Source organism: Lolium rigidum, chromosome 6 (genome assembly GCF_022539505.1).
Source record: "Lolium rigidum isolate FL_2022 chromosome 6, APGP_CSIRO_Lrig_0.1, whole genome shotgun sequence".
Classification (NCBI taxonomy): domain Eukaryota; kingdom Viridiplantae; phylum Streptophyta; class Magnoliopsida; order Poales; family Poaceae; genus Lolium; species Lolium rigidum.
In genome coordinates this window covers 148889667-148906951 of record NC_061513.1, presented here as the reverse complement: position 1 = coordinate 148906951, position 17285 = coordinate 148889667, and the positions used below count along the sequence as shown (strand labels likewise).

General features: G+C 44.8%; 3 protein-coding genes across 4 annotated transcripts; 1 reads left to right on the top strand and 2 right to left on the bottom strand.

The window, feature by feature from the left end:
* Positions 1-1429: 1429 nt before the first annotated feature.
* Positions 1430-3394, top strand: LOC124659269 (50S ribosomal protein L12-1, chloroplastic-like). Of its 2 annotated transcripts, none has more exons than XM_047197190.1 (2): positions 1430-2060; positions 3199-3394. In XM_047197190.1, exon 1 carries the CDS (start codon positions 1528-1530, stop codon positions 2056-2058), a length of 531 nt encoding a protein of 176 aa, XP_047053146.1. In that variant the 5' UTR covers positions 1430-1527; the 3' UTR covers positions 2059-2060; positions 3199-3394. The 2 variants fall into 2 exon arrangements, with proteins under 2 accessions (XP_047053146.1, XP_047053145.1); XM_047197189.1 differs by having other exon boundaries at positions 1430-2064.
* Positions 3395-3711: 317 nt separating this feature from the next.
* Positions 3712-6327, bottom strand: LOC124659270 (iron-sulfur cluster assembly protein 1-like). Its single transcript, XM_047197192.1, has 3 exons — positions 5994-6327; positions 4953-5007; positions 3712-4187 (listed from the first exon to the last, which is right to left on the bottom strand). The coding sequence occupies exons 1-3, from the start codon at positions 6310-6312 to the stop codon at positions 4040-4042; spliced, it is 522 nt and encodes a 173-aa protein (XP_047053148.1). The 5' UTR covers positions 6313-6327; the 3' UTR covers positions 3712-4039.
* Positions 6328-7796: 1469 nt separating this feature from the next.
* Positions 7797-11425, bottom strand: LOC124661075 (1,4-dihydroxy-2-naphthoyl-CoA synthase, peroxisomal-like). Its single transcript, XM_047198937.1, has 9 exons — positions 11140-11425; positions 10884-11006; positions 10675-10776; positions 10466-10504; positions 10286-10384; positions 8894-8941; positions 8582-8677; positions 8320-8442; positions 7797-8201 (listed from the first exon to the last, which is right to left on the bottom strand). The coding sequence occupies exons 1-9, from the start codon at positions 11392-11394 to the stop codon at positions 8085-8087; spliced, it is 1002 nt and encodes a 333-aa protein (XP_047054893.1). The 5' UTR covers positions 11395-11425; the 3' UTR covers positions 7797-8084.
* Positions 11426-17285: the final 5860 nt, after the last annotated feature.

The window sequence follows — 17285 nt, the reverse complement described above, 5'->3', positions numbered from 1 at the left end:
CCTTAGTGTTGGTCCCCTCTTCCTATGCTTGCCTTTTAGCGGCAGGAGGGAGGGGACGTTGTTTCTCCATTCTGGTCTAGTGTTTAGGGTTGGAGTTTGTCTGTTGTGGTGTGCCACTAGGGTGGTGAGAGCGTCGGTTGGGCGAATAAATCTGCCTCAACTCTAGTCCCACACCGACACCAACCTTCACGGCGATGTCTCGGAGTTAATGGCATCGTGTGCTTGTTGATCCTTCAGATTGGCGGCTTGGTCTTTTCGTCTTTCGTTAGATCTGGCGAGATCAGTTTCTCAGCACGGCGCTAGAGGCCAAGGCGAGGTGGTTGCTCTCTCGAGAGAATGTTGGTCCGAAGGTGGTAAATTTGTCATTATTCCTCGACTTCGCTGATGAGATGCGGCGGATCTTGGTTCAAGGTCGCACAAGGACGTCCCTAGTCGACGTGCCACATGACTTTTTCGTCCACTCACAAATTCTCGTTGACGATAGTGCTCTTTTGAATACGATAATGACGGGGCTCGACCTCTTTTCCGACGCACGTGTAGGTGGCGTTTTTTGAAGTTCACTGGCTTTCCCCGAAACAGGATTTCGCCCTGCTATATTAATATAACAACTACACCAATAGAACAGTTCGAAACAAAGAAATATATTGGGGCAATAGAAACAACATGCCCAAAAAGAAAAAGAAAAAGAAAAGAAGGTAATGGCGAAGACAAAACGAAGATGACCCGCAACCGTTGCGCCCTCCGTCTATGACCCACCACACTCCAAGCACCCCAAAGAACCACGTGCCAAGCAGCCCCTTCGAGAAGGAAGCATTGTCGACACGGCGTTGCTGCCCGGACCAGATCGGTCCTAGGGTTTCCCCCGACATGAAGAGTGCAGTGTACAAGGGATTCCCACGACGCCCTTCAGGAAGGAATGGCGCCACTTGACGGCGGCACCGCGCCAGGGTTAGGTTAGCTGACAGAGATTTCTCCCGCATCCTAAGTTCGTTGGCTTCGGCAAGCGCAAAAAAAACCTGGAGATAGTTTTCTGTAAAGTCTTTTTGGAACAAATGTTTTTTCATGGTTTGTCTGTTAGTTTTCACATTTGTTTACTCTTTTTGGAACACATGATTTTGTATTAATAAAACTCTAAAGAAATCTACGAAAATTTAACTAATTCTTATAAATTGCTAAGGATAGCAGCAAGAGATAATCGTATTGCATGACATATACCTGATGATGTGAAGAGCTACTAAGGAAAGACACGCATTTTCTACCATTATACCTGCGCTAAGGCATCCAAAACATTACAGACAAATTTCCCTAAAAGTTACAGAGAAAATAAACAACGATCTCATTGGCTTTGCTTATCAGTGCTGCGATTGCTAAGTGGAAGCACAGGTATTAGCCACTCACGGGTCACGAACGATGATATATAGATGGCACCGTCTATCTATCCCCTCGCCTCATCTTATCCCCTCCATTGCTCGCGCTTCCTCCTCCCTCCTCCCGCTCACTCCCGAAGCCAAGCCTCCAGAGCTCCCAATGGCATCCACCACCTTCTCCTCCGCCTTCTCCATCCTCTCGCTCCCCTCCACCTCGCCATCCCCCTCGGCCTCGGTCCCCAGGACCCTCCCCATGGTCAACCGCCGCCGCCGCGCCGTCGCCGTCGCCTCCACCGCCACGGAGTCCCCGAAGGTCCTTGAGCTCGGCGATGCCATTGCCGGGCTCACTCTCGAGGAGGCGCGCAACCTCGTAGACCACCTCCAGGAACGTCTCGGCGTCTCCGCCGCATCCTTCGCGCCCGCTGCCGCGGCGGCGGCGCCCGCGGCTGCGGTGGCAGAGGAGGCCCCGGTCGAGAAGACGGAGTTCGATGTCGTCATCGAAGAGGTGCCCAGCAGCGCGCGTATCGCGACCATCAAGATTGTGCGCGCGCTCACCAGCCTGGCTCTGAAGGAGGCCAAGGACCTTATCGAGGGGCTCCCCAAGAAGCTCAAGGAGGCCGTCAGCAAGGAGGAGGCCGAGGAGGCCAAGAAGCAGCTCGAGGGGGTCGGCGCCAAGGTGACAATCGCGTGAGAGTAGGTATACTAGGCTCCTTTTTTTTTCTCACCACCTTGTAATTTTCATCAAAATCTCTTGTATTCCTCTTGTAATTGCAGTGGATTGCTTTTTCATATGAAATTAGCTCATGTTTGTGGTTTGTACTATGTCTTGTACCATCGATATTGGATACTGCATTCTCTACATTCCTGATGGGCACTATTGATTTCAGATGTGGTACTGTCATGCTTGTAGAGATTGTGTAGCCGGTTTTAGAGTTTGTCCGAAATATCTCCCTACAAACATAATAGTCAGAAGTAGTTCATACATGACAATGTACTCACTCAAGCTCAATTCAGACAATAACTGCCACTGGGACTGTCGTCAGTTGTTACTTTACTTTGTTCAACATTGGTACATGATGTTGTGTTGATTATTCAGCAATGCTATATGACATTATCTCTCCAGTGTCTTACAAGACCAACTTCGTGTTGGCTAAGTGTGTCTAGTGAGTAAGTCATTACCAGGGTGAAGTGGGCCGTGTTTTTAAGCATGCCACTGATCAGAACAAATTATTATCAGTTGATTTACTCTTGATTTTACTGTTGTTCTGAAAAACATCTTCCTGGTTTTTGGTCAAACAATGAACACAATTATTTTGTATTTCCACCAAGGCATCTCTACACCTTCTGCGCATCGATGTGTAATGTCAAATAAATGAACAATTGAGAATTTGACATCTATACAAATATTAGAGTTTGGTTCCTTTGCAGTCAGCTCAGCAGTGTGTAGAAGAAACCAACTGTTGTATCTGTTTATATTATCGTTGAGGTGGTATTATTTACTTATATCACCCAATCCCCAAAATGGGCATGTGTGGTTAAATGTAGTAGCTTAACGAATCTTGGCGCATTTGTCCAACAATATTGTTAGGAAAGAGCAACATTCAGAGCTTGTGCACGACAGGAACCTCATTACTATATGCATGTCGATGGCTCTAGTCAGTTAGCTTGTTCTGAGAGTACTCGTTCGCATACATCTTACCTCTATTCAGTTCCTTTATCAACTGCCTGATTTCTTAGCTATCGTGATGATTGTTTATATGATTATACTTATATTACAGAAACAAACGTTCTACATTCTCATTTTGATATGATTTATCTCATGTTTGTGCAGAGCAATGTGAGTACATCCTTTTTTACCTTCGACGTGGCATGTGAAGTTGGGTAGTTGGAGGACACGACACTCCAGATGCAGATATCTATGTTTGGAACTGAACCTCGGAAGTTGAGTGAAAATAATGTGTTGTATTTCTAGAGTATTTTGTTCCTACCCGTTATTTCAATCTATTGAGCCGATGAAAGTTACTTTACCTCCACTTTGTACTTCTAAATTCGTAGTTTTGCTTTCAAATATGTAAACGGGTCATGCTGTTGGCACCCTTGATGTAACCCGTCCACACGGGTACGCATCAGCCCGTGAGATAGTATTTGGCCAGAGAAGCCTGGCTAACAAATTGTCCAGCAGAAACAAACTGTCAGTAAGCTCAAGTGTTCACTCTGCAGTCCACGGCTTATCTGCGACTTCACCAGACTGCACCATGTTCTTAGCCAACGTTAGACATGAATTCACAGCCTAGCTGATGCCACGCCACTAGAACGTTCCAACACAGAAGCATTGCAAAGCAGCTACAAAACCCTAACAGCATCACAAAGAAAAAATCAAAGAGTAGATTTGCATCTTACATCAGCAAGTATTACTACAAGACTTCCAAGCATCTGCTAAACATGCACAATTTTTTGGCTGCTATGCACGCACAACTTCTTCCTAACATGACCGCACATTTATTCCAAGCTGTTCGTGTTCATCCTTAAGATACATGCTACATCACCGTAGTTTGTGAAAATTACACACTATTTCCCATCATCAGATAACAGAAGCATATATCAGCATATATCATCCCTAGGAGCAGATGCATGGCAGATGGTCAATACCCTTCATGACAGGAACTTCATGTTCATGCTTCAGCAGCCTTCTCTGCAGGGCCATCTCCCAGCTTCGCCTTCTTTGCTTCATAATCTTTCACGGCAGCTTTAATTGCATCTTCAGCAAGCATACTGCAGTGGAGCTTTACTGGTGGAAGTGACAAGTGCTTTGCGATCTCACTGAAAAGACAGAACATTGGCGCTTGTTATTGTTTTACATAACTTGATTTGCTCAATAGGATTAAACAGCATACTTGGAGACACCGAGTGATCAATGGCCGCATTGCAGTTATAGCAAAAACATGGAAATGAGTTGATTCATCTTGTAACAAACAAAAGCACATAAACTAAGACCAATAGGATTAAACAGCATACTTGGAGACACCGAGTGATCAATGGCCGCATTGCAGTTATAGCAAAAATATGGAAATGAGTTGATTCATCTTGTAACAATCAAAAGCACATAAACTAAGACCATGAGCAACAGCTTTCTCTGATGTGACTCGTAAACATGCTCATTTGCAAATATAAACAGCCAAACAATGCCAGAGATAACAGCCATATCAAGCAGCTGAACAAAAAGGCTTGATTGTACCCTTCACCTTAACAATCTCATTAAACAATATGAGGCAACACAACACACTCCAATATTCTAAAATATTTTGTTTCCATAATTCTAGACGCTCATGAGAAGATAGTCAATAGTGAATGGGGTATAGGCTAATGCAAAGCTGCAAACTCAGACATCATAATATTGATACACACATTCTGATACAGGAGTACCTTTTGCAAAGGAAACTATGTGTCAGGACCTTTAGTTACATACCGATACCGACTAGTAGATACATTTTTCAATGAAATGACAAATAATGTTCAGATAAGACAAAAACAACACTCAAAATATTGTAACTGAAAAGAAGATATAGAATAACAAGGAGAGCTTACGTGTTCTTGATAGTCACTACTTCCTCCATTTGCTTTCCCTTGACCCATTCAGTAGCTGCAAGGACAATCGTAGGATTAAGAATTGACTTTATGGCTGAAGATTTGCTAATACACATTTTGCAGGGAAATAGAAGCACTATACATCAGAAAAATGAACACGAACTGCCTCTACCCAATTGTCAGATTACCAACTATCAGCAATAGTGTGGAAGCATTTCATTCTTGAGAATGATCTACAAGAAATCAGCAGTCTCACAATTGCAAACAGACCTTTATAAGGTGTTTGTTCAGCATTAGAGAAGACTAGTTTCTAATATGGATAAGTAACTGTTGGTGCAGAATCTGAAAATGAACTACAAGCCATAATGTTTCTAGAGATAAAATTCCCTGTACATGCCAAGAACAATCCAAAACCAAGTAGGCAAATATATCAAAATAAAAGAACAATTGCACCATCAATACAATAGTATCCTCAAACCAAACCAACCCTAGACTACGCAAATCATTAAGATGAACTGTAATCCAAGCATGTACTTCCTATCATATCATACAGCTTATATGAATAGCTCCAGAACCCAAATTGAAGGCATGCTTATAGAGTTATAGTTAACATTAATCAAATTAAATTAAATGTCACGGACCAATTCAACAACCCAGCAGGAAAGGCAGACCCAAATAATGGCATTATGCAATCTATAACATCATAGATGGACATTGGCACTACAGGCTACAGCTGCTACTTTTTTCTTCTAATCAGCCTAGGCATCCACTAGTCTTCTCATCTGGTCATGTTTCAGAGTCAGAATCGTCTTCAAAATCATCCTACCATCTAATAAGTCGGGATTCCAAAATAAGTAGTTGCAAAATAAATGTTCATCCTTCAAAAAATCCCCTCCCTATCCTAAACGACCGCACCATCGATTTTGTTTTATAGATTCAATCCACAGAAGCTAACCTAACTACCTCTAGATACGCAGCGAATATGCACCGCGGGCGGTCCGGGGAAAAGTGAGGAAGCGGGACGGGGAGCGGGGGGCTCACCGACGGATGACGAGGCGATGGCGGAGCCGCATCCGAAGGTCTTGAAGCAGGCGTCGACGATCTTGCCGGTGCCCTCGTCGACCCGGATCTGCAGCTTCATGACGTCGCCGCAGGCGGGCGCGCCGACGAGGCCGGTGCCGACGTTGGGGTCGTCCTTGTCGAAGGACCCCACGTTCCGCGGGTTGTTGTAGTGGTCGACGACGCGCTCGTGGTACGCCCTGGCGCCCCCCGCCGCCGCCGCGAGCCCCGGCTGGGCCCGCTCGCCGAGGAGCCGCCGGAGCGCCGGGGCCGCGAGGCGGCTTCCTCCCGTGCGCAGCATCGCCAACAATCTGGGAGGTTTGGCTCTGGATTCTTCTCCGGCTGAGGGTGGATGGATTTGTTTAACCTGGGTGGGGGTGGTGGAGGAGGCGAATTGTGGTTGTGGTTGCGGCCGCGGAAGAGGTGGGGATCCGGTGCTCGGCGAACGGGTAGGGCTAACCTGGCGCGGGGTCGGCGTGAACTGTAGACGTGGCGTGGTGTTTGTGGAGGCGACCTGGCGGTTGCAGTTTTGGGAGGTGTAGGAGATCCGGCCCGCGCCGCTGAGGAGCGCAGGCCGCAAGGGATAAACATCAGGCAGGCTGGGCCATGGTTTCGAACTGGGCCTGAAGACTACCCATTATGGCATCTCCAACGAGGCGACCCACATCGAAACGCCTAAAAGTAATCGCGCGTGGTCCGTTTGTGTCGTCCCCGTGGATATATTTTGACTGCACGTCCATTTATGTCTGGCTGTGCTCCCAACGGGGCGATCTATTTTTTGTTTTTCAATAATATTTAAAAAGCATAATGTACTACAAACTACAGTTGGTACAAGCCTTTGCATCCCCCCTCGTATGCTTCTCCGCCGCCAGCCGTGCAGCTACCAGAACTCGGTGCACCGTCGCGTCCTCTAGCAGGCACCGCCGTAGTGTCTCGTTCGCGGCTTCCTCGGTCTTCTTGAGCGTCTCGAAGGAGTCGACTAACGCCCTCTGCTCCGCCGCCTTCTCCGAGGTAGGCGCATCAGGGTCATCAGATGACCATGAGATGTCGGAGGAGTCGTCATCTGCAGCGGCGGCCTCCCTGCGGCGTTCCATCTCGGCGTCGAACGCCGCGTGGGCCGCCCGCTCCTCCTCTGCTTCCTTCTCCGCGTCAGCCAGAAACTTCGCGTCACTGACCAGGTCTAGGACGTCGTCAGTGCTGTTGTCGTCCTCCAACTTCTCGTCGGAGCTCGAGACCGGGGAGGTGAGTCGGAGGTGGAGGCGTCGTAGCCTGGCCGCGGCCGGCATTGCTCATGGCAAAGGTGGAGGTTGTGCGGCGGCTAGGGTTTTGTGTGGGACGAGATGAGATGCCCGCGACCCTGTTTATATAGGCCGGAGGCAGGCGACGGCCACGGCACGCGTGGCATCGCTATTACTTCGTGCACAGAGGTAGGCGACGACCGCGCGCCACGCGAGACATCGCCATTAATGTGGCTGCAGACTGCTGAAGCGACGCCTCGGCGCCAGTACTGACGTGTCTGAGAAGACACATCGAGCCTGGGTCACTGCCAGGCGGACCAGGTTTGCGTCGTTGCGGACGGCACGATCATTATGCGTCGCCCCGCTGAAGAAGGACACGCATTTTCCGTTTGCGTCGCCCCGTTAAAGTCTCCAAACAAGCGACACTCAATATGTGACACGGTTAAATACCACCTACTAAACAGAAGGTAAACCAGCGAAAGACAAGAAACCACGGAGAAAACCGACAAAAGCTTGTTGTGCAGAGTCAATGCCTGTTCCAATCTGATTTCCTCAAGCTGATGTGACCCAAAGGTACTTTATTTTCAATAAAAATATATCGTACTGCAAGGATATTCACACATGCTACTGCATTTCCTTTCGTGCACACAAACTGCATTTCTGGCAGCAAATTGTCAACAGACTTGCGTATAGTAAAAAACAATGATTTACAGTTCTACACTATCCACCGAGTATGACAAAATATTTGGGTTACCTCTGTCAATGAGTTCATGAGAGGTAGCCATCCAATAAAATTTCTTACAACTTAGGAGATGATGAAATCATCAAGTGTAAATCAAGGTTTCCGTGGGAACTTTGAGAAATCAGGACGCCGTCGTTCCATGTACGCATTCTTCCCTTCTTTGGCCTCTTCAGTCCCATAGAAGATCAGTGTTGCATTCCCGCCGAGCTCCTGTGGCACGAATTCCCATTACATTAGTACTTACAGGGACATAAACATCGCTTGGAGAGTTACAAAGGAGAAATAAAATTGCAATGTTCGAGTTTCTTAACATCAGACAAACTAATACCTGAAGACCAGCATGACCATCATCAACTGCATTGAGCGCAGACTTCAGAACCCGAATGGCTGTGGGACTGTTCCTTAAGATTTGTCGGCACCATTTCACAGTTTCGCGCTCCAGATCAACAAGCTGCAAATGCAAAGGATATAGAAAGTACATGGTCGCATGAGCATCTTAGGTGGGGCATATCGTGATCTGCATTCTAGGCGAAAATAGCCAGCTAATAAGCAGTTTTCATTTTTCTAATTTATAACTTTGAGGCACTCACTGGAACGACTACATTGACAAGTCCCATTCTCTCTGCTTCATCAGCAGCGTAGAACCGTGACAGAAACCACATCTCACGAGCTTTCTTTGGTCCGACCTGTCGGCAATAGATCAAATGAGAAAGAGAGAACTGCGAATATTTTCTCAATATGATCAAAGTTGCTCTGCACTTCTACACAGTAGTGATCAGCGTTGCCTTGGGAATTCGCTCGAAAGCTCTAGTCGCCAGGCACATTTACTTTATGTTGTAGTATGTGCATCTCATTGGATCACCGATTAAGCATGAAGCCAACAGAGTCGTATGGTAGCTTACCAGCCGAGACATAATGGAAGAGCCATAACCAGCATCAAAGCTTCCAACCTGTGATAGAAATCACAGACAGAAAAGGCAAAGTAAGCTATGTGTACTTGTGTAGTAACCTGGTAGGGTTTTATAAGGAAGATGACTGAGACACAAGAGAAAAGGCAGCAATCAATATATTACACTTATTGAAGTAATGAATATCATGGAAAAAAGCAAAATATAATCACATTTGGATAGAGGAAACCATACAAAAAAAAGCTGCCACACATAACGCCTGGAAGGGGCCGAATTAAACTACACATGTGCCCATCGTTGCCTTAGGTTGCGGCGGTTATATCCAAGAATACTCATTGCAACACTCCTCCATACACAAAAGCAGGACATTTAAAAAATATGACATCAACATTTTTTTAGAAAAGGAAAGACCCTCGGCATCTGCATTGAATGACATTGATTCCCTTCATTTTCTAAGTTTCAGATCTTTTATCTCTCAAACTGTGTACCCGATTGATGTTCATTTTTAATTGTTGGCTTCGTCACGACGAGTACTCGGAAACAAGATCCCATTTGAAATGTTTCGACAACCTTTTCCTCTCAGTAGCGGTCAGCTTATAATCGACCTTTTACCAGATTATAGACATTTTTTTATAAAGACCAGATTATAGACATGTTATAGCCACTTCGTTACCAGGTTAATGAACGACACTTGCCATCCGCATAAGACTTGCATGATAGTACTTCGATGATTTGATACTATTTCTTGTTCGTTGGTAACACATCAATACTCATCATCTGGCTTCCATAACATTGCATTGTCACCACAAGTACGAAACTACAAATACTCCACATCGAGGGTGGTAACCGTTCACTTCTTATATGGTAGCGATCATACATTTTAAAATTTTGGATTTAGATATTAATAGTTGATAACGTCAGCATTAGGTGGGAGATTCCTACATGCATCCACCTAGTCTATCTATAGGATTGCTCCACTCAGCACTTTGCCCCCATTTAGATTTTCTGCCTCCAAAAATATTGACTTGCCCTGGCAATTTTGACTAAGTTCAACTCCGAGAAAGATCGAAAAAGGTTGGATTACTGATATGCTACCGTGAATCGAAAATTGTCATAATCTTGGCCTACTGTTAGCTTTTGCCAGAACTCGGTCCAAGTGCATTCATGGTATCAAGGGTGTGTACAAAGGCATTGCACATGCTAATGATGTGTGGAGGAAATAATTTTGTAAAAATGGGCAAGTAAAGTCCCATGCGTATACACTTCACAGGAGACTGGTTTTTCATGCAAGATGTAAAAGTGACAACAATATATAACTTCCTATCTAAAATCTACCACAACTTCGCGTACTACACATGAATAAACAAAATAGGCCAGAAAAATCACCTTTGGACCGGTCTGCCCAAATATGGCATTGTCAGCTGCTATTGTTAGATCACACACCATGTGTAGAACATGTCCACCACCTACTGCGTAACCAGCAACCTGGTAGCATGTTCAACAGGACTAATTTGTTGGGTTCTAAAAGAAAATTGACTAAGAGATGATAGAAGATAATGCTCATACCATAGCTATAACTGGCTTTGGAAGGCGCCGAATTTGTACCTGGAGAAATGAGAAATGATTTAGTTGATGTGCTCAGAGATATCAATCATTTCATATAGAAGTGACACTGGTCGGTAAACACTAATACACCAATAGGCAACATCAAAAGAATTCGTCTGATTTGTAAGCAAGTAGGTTATGGTACAAAATTTCAGAGGATTGCATATGACCTGGAGATCTAGAACGTTGAGTCGGCCAAAGCTATCAAAGTCAACATATCCATCAGAATCCCTCAAGGCTTGGTCGCCGCCGCTACAGAATGCCTTGGATCCCTATGCACCAAAAATAAGAAAATAAGACCCCATCCACAGCCTACCCTGATCAGGATCGTAAAATGGATAAATTTCATTGTTCCTCTGCTAGAAGGGGCAGCCATCACCTTCCCTGTCAGTATGACGACTCCAATTGAACTATCATCTCTCGCATCGCTGAATGCACGCATCAGCTCTTTGACAGTCAATGGTCTGAATGCGTTTCTTCTATCAGGACGGTTGATTGTGATCTTCAGCAGGAAATGCAATCAGTTAATTAATGATGAAATGTAAGAACATTGCACTACTGATATAGTACAGGTCCACAGAGGGTCTGCCTAAAACCCCCAAACTTGACAAGGTTGTGGCAAAGAAATGCTTCACCTTGGCGATGCCCTCTCCAACGGACTTCTCGTAGAGGATGTCGACGAAATCCTTCCCGTCCTCGTCCGTCGCCGCGCGCCACTCCGGGGGCTCCGACGGGACATCGCCGTGGACGCGCCGGTAGCTATCTCCGGCGGGCGACGACGAAGCAGCAGTGGGGGACGGCGCGAGCAGAGGGGCGGAGGCGAGTGGGAGAGGGAGGGAGGGTAGCAGGTGGGCGTTGACGCGAGCGAGCCTCCTCTCCGCCGCGTCCATGCCGAGAGCCGAGACCGAGAGGCGGGTGGGCGTGGCGCGCGCGGAGGGTCTGCTTCGTCAGTTCCGGATGAGACTGAGATTTCGGGGATGACGATTGGGCCCGCAGCGTCTTTTTTCTTTTCTTGCGAGGGGCTGGCCTGCTATGACAGCATTTTCACTGGGCCAAGTTTACCGCCGTTTTCAGCCCCAGGGGCCTCGCCTTTTTTTTTTCTTTTCCGAAAGAAAATAAGGTTGACACTTAGAGCGCCCGTAAAAACTAACAACCTAGTCTTTTCTAGGGTGTAGGTGATTCCGGTGTTGATTACATTTCGCTGGAAGTTCAGCGTCCCCACGCACCAATCCTTCATTTCCCATCTCAGTTGACTTGGGCTGACCCAGGGGCTAACAATTCTAGTTATCCAGCCTTGAAAGATAGTTTTGGTGGCTAGAGTTTGGTAGAGGTTTGGGCGACAAGAGCGATCGCCATGGTGGAGAGTTCTAGGGCGGAGAAAGGAAGGAGAAAATAGTGTTTGACGTGGATGAGTTGTTGAAGAATCTGAAGTTGCATGGGGAGGAGCTCAATGAGGTGGTTCTGGGTAAGGAGGAGATCACACACTGACCAGAGATGAAATGACTCACGATGGCAATGATTTTGATGAGGAAAACTTTCAATATCCACTCCTTGAAAAACACGATTATGTCTACATATGAAGTCAACTTCCATGAGGTGAAACCAAATCATTTTGTCTTGCAGGCATACTATCTAGGGGGCTGGAAGCGATTTCGGGGAGGAGGGACCATGGCTTTTATATAGATATGCGTTGATGATTGATCCCTTTGAAGGGGAAATGATGGTTCCCTCGGTCATACCTAAGGGAGTGTAATAGGGGTTCAGATTCACAAGTTGCCACCACTCTTCCTCAACATTGAGATCTCAACTCAGTTATCAAAGAGGGTGGCCGAGATCATTTTTGTCGATCTGTCAGCTGTACAAATGAGGATGGGAGTTTTTCACCAAATTCAGATGAAGTTGGATTCGACTAAGCCGCTAACATGCTTTGTTCCACCGACATAGGAGGGCAGTGAGCGCATGTTTCTATCAGTGTAGTATGAGGTACCTAAGCACTGTTAGGTGTGCGGATTGATGGATCACACGTATCTTGAGTGTGGTATAGGGGAAAAAATGGAGTCTAACTTCAGTTCAACTCCTGGATCGATGATAGTTGAACAGTTGTATATGAAGATGGTCACGTGAGGAGTTTGCGGTCATGGTCAGGCTCACAAAGCTAGGGGTGGATGTGGGCTTGGCCCAACTGAAGGAACAAGCATAGGAACTGTTGGGCGCGCGCCTGATGGTGGATATGAGTGCCAAGGTGGATATCAATAGCCAACACACCACGCAAGCGCAACCCTAAATATGCAGGACTGAGAGAAGGGCCCATAGATGATCTGATGGATACTACATTGAGCCTGCTCAACATGCGGGAGCACGCAATAATCTTGATTGGAACATGGGTGCTGAAGAAGGGAATAAACTTTGAAAGAACATTTCCCCACCTCTTATGGTTTTGTGTGTTACATAACAACATTAGTGATAATCTAATGTGTTGATAACTATTGCAGAATTCTTTATAAGATTTGTTGGTCAACATCGAACCCCAAAAATTGACTAAGGACTTATAGGCGACCAAATACGCGAGCCCTAGGGCGTATCCCGGATTATTGGCCGGATATTTCAGGAAGGCTGGGTATTTCATCTGGATGAACTATCTGACCCCTACTTGGGTCGGATAATCCGGCCCCCTATTTCACCTAATGGATTTATTTGTGGAGGGGTATAAATACACCCTTCCTTATCAACCTCAAGCTGCTCGTTTTCCCCAAGAAGAATCCCTAAAGCTGAACCACGATTTTCACTAGATCTCCTCCCTCAACCAACCAAAGCTCTTGATCTTTGGAGAATCGAAGGAGAAGACCAAGATCTACATCATCACCAAAGCGATTTGAATTCCCCCCTCATTCACTTGAGGAACCTTTGGCTAGAGTTTCCTTTGGAAACCCTAGTTGTTGTTTACTTCATTGATAACTTTGTATTGTGTTGTAACAACCTAGGGAGCCTCCAACTTTGTTGTGGATGTGTGCCCGAAGAATCTTCTAAACGTCCGGTTTCCGCCTTGAGGAAATACCTTAGTGGGAAAGTGAGCTAGGCCTTTGTGGTGGTGCTCACCGAAGAATAGGGTGAGGTCTTTGTGGCGACCACACCCCTCCAAATGGGCCACCCGACCACCTCCTCCCTTGGGGCTTGGCAAACCCCCTTCATGGGATGCCTCATGGTGGCCCATTTAGGGGTATGCCTATATTTATATCATGTTTAATATTTAATTCAATTAATTAAAAACTTAAACATATTTATTAAGTCTCTAAACAATTCATAGACTCCAGAACTTATTCCGATACCTCTCCGAAACAATTCTAGTGTTCTCTCTTATTACTCAAACAACCTCGGATCAATCTCTAAGCATCGTATAACCTTAAGCGTGCCACCCTACGGGTTCGGGAATGCGTAGACATGACCGAGACACCTTTCTGATCAATTACCACCATGGAATTCTTGAAAAACATAACAATCCCTACGCTTTCCACGAAATATCTTTGTCGGTTAAACTTCAACGTCGAGTCCTATTCCCTTTGTCTTACGATACCTAGTTTGTCCAAGACTTGATGTTCGGTATCTCTTATATTTCGTTTGATCTCGTTACTGACAAACACATTAACTCGTCCTCGTGATATCATATCCCCGTGACCTAGTCACACACTTGCAAGCTTCGTATATATAATATCACCCAGTGGGTCCAGAGTATCTATTTGTCACTTGAATGGGCAAATCCCGCTCTTGCCTCAACTCATCCCTTTGGAATACCTGAGCAACACCTTTATGAACACCCTGTTATAGTGTGGTGGTTGATGTTGTCAAAGCAGCTTCCGATGACAATGATTAGATATGGTCTCACGGTCTAAGGATTAGGTTACAACATTTCTCTAGTATAACAATGCTGAACTTTGTGTTTGGATCACATTGCAATACTTTATATGGGTGTGAGTCCATCACGTCATTCATCAAACGACATGACTCCATTATTAATTGACGTTGTTGTCCATGATCAGGAAACCTTGACCATCTATTAATAAATGGACTATTTTACTAGGGACAAGGATTTGTTTACATACCACACGTGTATTAATGTTTTCGCTTAATGCAGTTATAGCATGTCATAAAACTTATTGTGAACATTACATATAAGACAATAAAACATTTTTATTTATTTGCTTCTAGGGCACATATCCAATAGTCTTCCACTTGCACTAGATTGCAAATAAACTAGTTTATATTAGGCAAAGATCAAACACCCAGAGACTCTTGGTGTTGATCATGCTTCACTTGTGGCAGAGGTTTCGTCACTGGATCCGCGACATTATATACGTATTTAATTTGCAAACATTTACTTCATTGTCATGGACATACTACCTTATCACATGATATCACCAAAGAATGTGTTTGGCCACTGAGTGAGACCTTGGGTTCTTTGTATTTGCGATGTCGCATGTGTTATCAAAGTAGAGAAACACATGGTCATGAATATTCGGGAATACACACCTAGTTCGATGATTAACTTCCTCAGTCAAACAACTTCATTTCCCGCATCCGAAACAGCTATGTACTACGACTCCATCGTAGGTTGAGCAACTGTAGCTTGTTTCTTGCTCCTCCAGCTCACCGTGCCTCCATTCACCGTAAACATATATCCTGAATAATTTTTCGAGTCGTCTGGATGAGTGTCAAATCTTGCGTCAGTGTAACCTTTGCACTATGCCTAAGAAAATAGTATCTGGTCTAGAGATCTTGAGATGCCATTGCTTCAAGATGATTGTGCAACCTTCAACAGGGCCTTTGTACTTCCCCTACCAAGCAAACATATAGTTTTTCCATTCTCAGTGCATGCAATCAATGCTTCCAAGCAAACCATGATATTCTATTGAATTGCCATTATCCATGAGCTGAGCTATGTTCTCATCATTTGGCCCTCTCAAGTAGTGCTCGCCAAACACTGCCATTATTAAGATCATCGGAAACTCTACACACAAGCATATGAACTAAATCAGTGAACTTCTGAATGGAAGCAAACCCCAAGTTTTCCAGTGGCATCTCTCTTCATCGTTGATGGCTATAAAAAACAACCATATTTATCCATGTTGAAGTATGATATTACTCAATTAATTGATGAAATATCTCTCTCAACTTACCACTAATCACTAATTATTGCAATGATGTGCAAATCCTTTCTTTTCTTTCTACATATGCAGATATGGACATTTTTCTAGACAGAATCAAGGGAAATTAATGAAGATTTGTGACTTTCCTATTTTCCCAAGTCAAAGAGGCCACGACGAGAAGCATCAGAGAGTTTGGCGAGAACCGGTATATCCATAGCCCGCTGATAACCACCAAGAGCGGGGGGTCACCGTAGTACAATTAGATAAGTATTTAAGTGTCGAACCCACGAGGAGCTGAAGGTAAACTATCTTTTCTCTAAATCCCTATAACCCACTTATATGGCCTTCTATGCAAATCTAGGATCTACAATGTATGTGTGTGTGAAGAGGTTTTTACTATGAAACTACATGTGCTGAAATTAAAATGCAAGAAGTAAAACTAATGCAAGAAAAAGTAAAGTGCGGTAAAGTGAAATGAGATGAATTGAAGTAAAGTGGAGTAACTCTAGGGAGTAAGTGTTCTAGCAAATTGCTACTTCATTTGTGTGGTTTTCATAATTAGTGAAGCACAAAGATAGTTATTTTATTGTTTCCTCTAGAGAGGAGCCATAGATAGGTGTATCCATAAACATGAGAAATTACACCACTAATGATTGATCACAAGGACAATTAACAACAAAAAAGGGAATTATTAAGACATAAAGTCCAACCACCGCTATAAGTTTAAAGGTCCCCATAGTTATACCCTCCGTTGATTAACCATGAATTAATACAACATGAATCTAAGAATTGGGATTCGGTTTGTGCCGAACTCCGGCTATCCCTCATCCGTCAACATGCAACGGTGAGAACCTCATGCATTCCCCAACATATATGTGCACTCATATATCAGTACAAAAGATCATCATAGAAGAAAGCATATACTTGTATGCAACCAACAAAAAACCATATAACAATTTCCATGAATAAACCACTACTCAAACATCAACATAGAGATACAATAGATCATGGGAAAACAATATATTGTATCGTACATCATGTTTGCCAAGAGATTACAAGGGGTAGATGAATATGGTGCCGATGTAGATGGTGATGGAGATGATGATGTTGATGAAGATGACCACATCGGAGGGGGTTGGAGTCCACAAGAGGCGATTCCAACAGCGTTTCCCCCCTCCGATCTCCACTGGCGACGGCCTGCTGACTCTCTGATTATGTGTTTTTGATCTCCACCACCATAGCCTTGACGAAACCCTGTGGGGTCATATATATAGGGGTTTTTAGGTCAAAACAAGTTGGTTGGCGTTGGATTGAAGCGAATCGGGTGGACGCCGGCGAAACGACACCAGGTGGCACGCCCAGAGGCGGAGGGCGCACCACCTGCCCTAGTTTCCATCTCCTTTACCTCCTGGTGTCCCACTTTAGATCATTTTGTTTGTATCGAAAATTCCTAAGTGTGGTCCCTGACCTTGCCATTTTTTGAGTCACGTAGCTCCTGGAAAGTCAAAAACACTAAAAAAGGCATTTTCTGCCAAACATAATTAGAAGAGGAGGAGAGTGGATTGTTTATAAAACCCCCGGAAACAATATAAAACATGCAAATAACATTATATAAGATGAAAATAGGTGGTAATATGTGG